This window comes from Echiichthys vipera (genome assembly GCF_963691815.1).
Source record: "Echiichthys vipera genome assembly, chromosome: Y".
NCBI classification, from domain to species: domain Eukaryota; kingdom Metazoa; phylum Chordata; class Actinopteri; order Perciformes; family Trachinidae; genus Echiichthys; species Echiichthys vipera.
In genome coordinates, this window is record NC_139849.1 from 3,865,755 (window position 1) to 3,869,586 (window position 3,832).

At 43.5% G+C, this 3,832-nt stretch overlaps 1 protein-coding gene across 1 annotated transcript; it reads right to left on the reverse strand.

The window, feature by feature from the left end:
• Positions 1-460: 460 nt before the first annotated feature.
• LOC310966158 (ubiquitin carboxyl-terminal hydrolase 49-like) lies at positions 461-3,554 on the reverse strand (the record flags this gene model as incomplete). Its single annotated transcript, XM_083939999.1, is given in 6 exon segments — positions 461-564; positions 652-866; positions 980-1,088; positions 1,650-1,857; positions 2,195-2,345; positions 2,347-3,554. Coding segments are annotated over 6 exon segments (1,995 nt in total).
• Positions 3,555-3,832: the final 278 nt, after the last annotated feature.

The window sequence follows — 3,832 nt, forward strand, 5'->3', positions numbered from 1 at the left end:
CATAAACAACATTATCGTGATGAATTGCTCTAAATCCAGAATCCATGTTGTGTTTGAAAGTTAAATGCTCTTTCAGGAGAGCCCTTGGTTAGCTCCAGACTCAACAGACATGAGCCTGATTTTTTAATTTTCAATTTGTGAAAATCAATTATAATCCGCAGCTTAGCATTAGAACATTTTGATTCAAATTATTTTCCTTCAATTTACCTTGCCAACATTACAGTGTGTGTACCATTATTATCATCCTTCTCATCTGGATTATGCTGCATTTTAGCAGCATAATCCAGATGAGAAGGATGATAATAATGGTACAGATTGGCTCATAATTGTGTCTGCCCTACTTTTTTAGAAAATCATTTCAAATTGATTGTTTATTGACATCTGGGAACACATCGGAGAACGTTTTCATAAATGCAGCCTTTAGTTGCCACATACAGTACGACATCACAGCCAGAGGTACCTAGGCAGACCTCTGGTTATAGAAGAGAATATAGGCCTGAGTGTTGCACACTTCCTCCACACTGCAAACCTTCATCTCAGAGTCATTACAGTGGACCCAGAAACCTGAAGATACGAAGACAAAAACAATGTTAACAACATATCATCACAACTTTGTAGGTTGATCTCAATGAAATCCAGTGTCTTCCTCACCTCCTTCTGTATTGTAGCAGTATGCGGTGTCGTGCCCTGAGCCAAAGCCTTTACCATGATGCATAACAACAGCAGACAGATCATAGGTGCAGCCTCCTCTGTGAACAGAGTGACCTGAGCCTGTGCAGCAGAATGGTTTGATGTTCAAAACCTGGTCAAAGGCCACGTGGACGCCGATTTTCTCCCTATGGTTCTGCCCTGACCATAAAACGCTTCTGTAGTTTAGCACTCTGATTTCAGCTACCAAAAAAACCCAATAAAGAAAATATTCTCAAATTGCTATTTAACAGTCAAAATTTTATAGAAATCTGCCTGGAGAGAAACTTGCCTGAAGCGTTTGAGGTGCAGTCGAAGTACCTGAGGTAAATGGTAGATCAGAAGCTGCTTACGTGCCTCTGAAAGAACTATGGGTTTGTGGGAAGATTTCCGTCTTCTTTCTGAAAAACCGTGAATCAACGAGATGTTATGTTCACCCGGAAATCAATTAAAATCACTGATATGAGGCTTTGTTTTAGTGCAGAAGTGACACACTTCATTACAATATATCAGACTCTCTGAACAGTTACACATTTTGTGTAGCTGCCAGCCTAGTTTTTAAGTCATTGCCTCTTGCAAGAGTGGGCCAACACTCCTCACCCGACTAACAAGTCACTGTCCTCGCTTCCTGCTCGGGCACTCTGAATCATTTTTAACTCTAATAACAATTTTATTTATATTTATCATTTAAAAGTCAGTTTTTCACATTTTAATTCATGTCATTCAAACAAAATTTCTCCAGACACTAATGTTGTCTGCACTCAGAGTCCAATTTCCTTTTTTCCAAAAAAAAATGGTATGCAAGACTTAAAAAGACAAATTTTGGTTTTAAAATTAGATTAAGTAAAATTACACACAGGCATCCTGAATTAATTTAGATTCATCCAACTCCAGATCCATCCAAATCTTAACAGAGAAGAACCCTTTCCTTTGCTTTGCATTGTATTAAACATTGTACTAACTGTTGCAGTGGTTGCAGGCATATATTCTGCCTTCAAGAGCCTCCATTTCAGTAAACTTGGACAGCATCTCAGTGAGGGTGCAGCTGCGCTGGTAAGCTGTAGAGCTTGAGCCTTTGTCTATGCTGTGGTATTGCTCTGGAAACTCCAAAGACAAATCCCAGAATGGCTCAACTGTGTTAGACTTGTGCTTACAGGACAGACATGTCACCTAAAAAAACACAGCAAGAAGAGAAGAAAAACAGGTGAGGACTCCACACAAAGTCTCAGTCTTAATTTTATAAATTAAGTGGATCTATAAAGGCAATAAAATGAGATCTAAAAAAAAAAAACGTGTCACAAAGTAAGAATTAGAATGTCTTAAATATCAAAGTGCAGTTGATTATTGTTGTAGGGGCAGATAAATAATAAATATTATTAGCCAGGTAGTTACACTACCAAAGGTTTATATCAAGGGATGCAGCAATGTCGTGAGACATTCAAAATTAAAATTAATGTCATTGTGTTATCTTTTAAAATTCCTTTGCCTCACATATCTGACGTCTCACCTGGCTGAGGAGCTGCCCATGAAAATAAGTGTTGAGAACCTTTAGCACTTGCTTTGACAGTTTCCTCTTTGTAATGGGAATAACTATCCTGCATTTGGACCCCTCTGTGTCCAACTCCTGTTGCACCTTGTCCAGCAGCTCACACAAGAAGCTGGTTGTAACCACAGAAAGCTGGGATGAGGTTCCAAACAGAGTGTAGCATAGCGAATGGAGACACTAAAGGCCACCGGCCTGACCACATGAACCTGAAAAGTGTATGCAACTCATGGCACAGGGACATCTGCTGGCGGGTGGAGCAGCGAGGCTCCTTGGGCTGGACCAACTCTGAAGCCTGCAGGGAAGGGGGGACACTTTCTTTGCCCACAGGCAAATTCCAACTGCCTGCCTTCCCCGTGTGTCCAAGAGGGCATCCTGACAGTGTGGTGTTACCACTGCTAACTACACCTCCTGTCACACCCAGCAGCTCCTCAGTCTCACACAGGTCCAAAGTGAGAAAACACTCCCTGAATTTCTGCAGGTGGCTAAGCACTTGCAATATTGAGTTCATGTAGCATGTGTTCCCCAAATTGCGCAGACCAGTGACACCTGGAGCGGGTCTCTGGCGGGTTACCGTGTGTGTGGAGTAAAACTTCCTCAGTTTTGCAGCTCTGCCATTCTGAGGAGCCTTACGGGACAGGGTTAGAGGAGAAGGCTTCTTGGGAGGAGGAGTTAGGCGTTTCGAAGGGTCGCAAAATTTGCGCGGAATGAGTGTGATGGTTGAACGTGGCGCCTGAGTAAGAAGCCTAGCACTCTTTCTGGGAGGGACATTGCTAAGCTCTTCCATGAGTCTTCTTTTGACCTCCTTTTTTTGTCTCCTAGCTTCCTCAAGTTTATTTCTAAACTGATTCTCCAGCTCCTGATGTTTGCCGATCCACATCCGAAGCATCTTTCTTAGAAGCACTTTCCTCCTATGACGCGAGGCCAGCCACATGGCAGGCTGTGGTCCACCTTCGCCAACCCGGGGGGTGCAATCTCCCCCAATGGAGGAGCGTAGTGAGCGTCTACCTGGGCTGCGAACAGTAGAGAGTGCCCCTCTGAGGAGATTGAGGTCTCCCTCTGCGTTATCATTGAGTACATAGTCTCCACAGACAAAACAGAATACATCCAGCTCACGCACCTCCATAGACAGTGGGTGGTGTGACTCCCGAAAGTGTTTGAGTGAGTGCTCCTCCAGGAAACGTCCACAGGCCACATGAGAGCACTTGAGGCAGGCCCACACTGGATCGGTGGTGCTGCAGTCCACACAGTGCCATTTTTGTGGATTGAGAATGGAATGGTCATGGCCCAGACGAAGGCGTCCCACGTGCTTACAACGATCCATCTCTCTCGATACACATGTGGCCTCAGTGATAGGACACACGTCCTGTAAGCATGCAGAACCTCATTCTCAGGTGAGATTCATAGAAGAAAAAGAAGAAGTAGTGAGATTAACACTCAATCCAGTGAAATGACAGATAAACACTTCCAGTCTGAATCATTAAAATGATTGAGCGTAATATAATCATGGCGGCGCCCTGCTCGGCTGCGGCTGCAACGGCTCCTGAGAAGATTAGACCTTCTACAACAAATAAGGCATCTAAACTAGTCAGTTTAACAGCA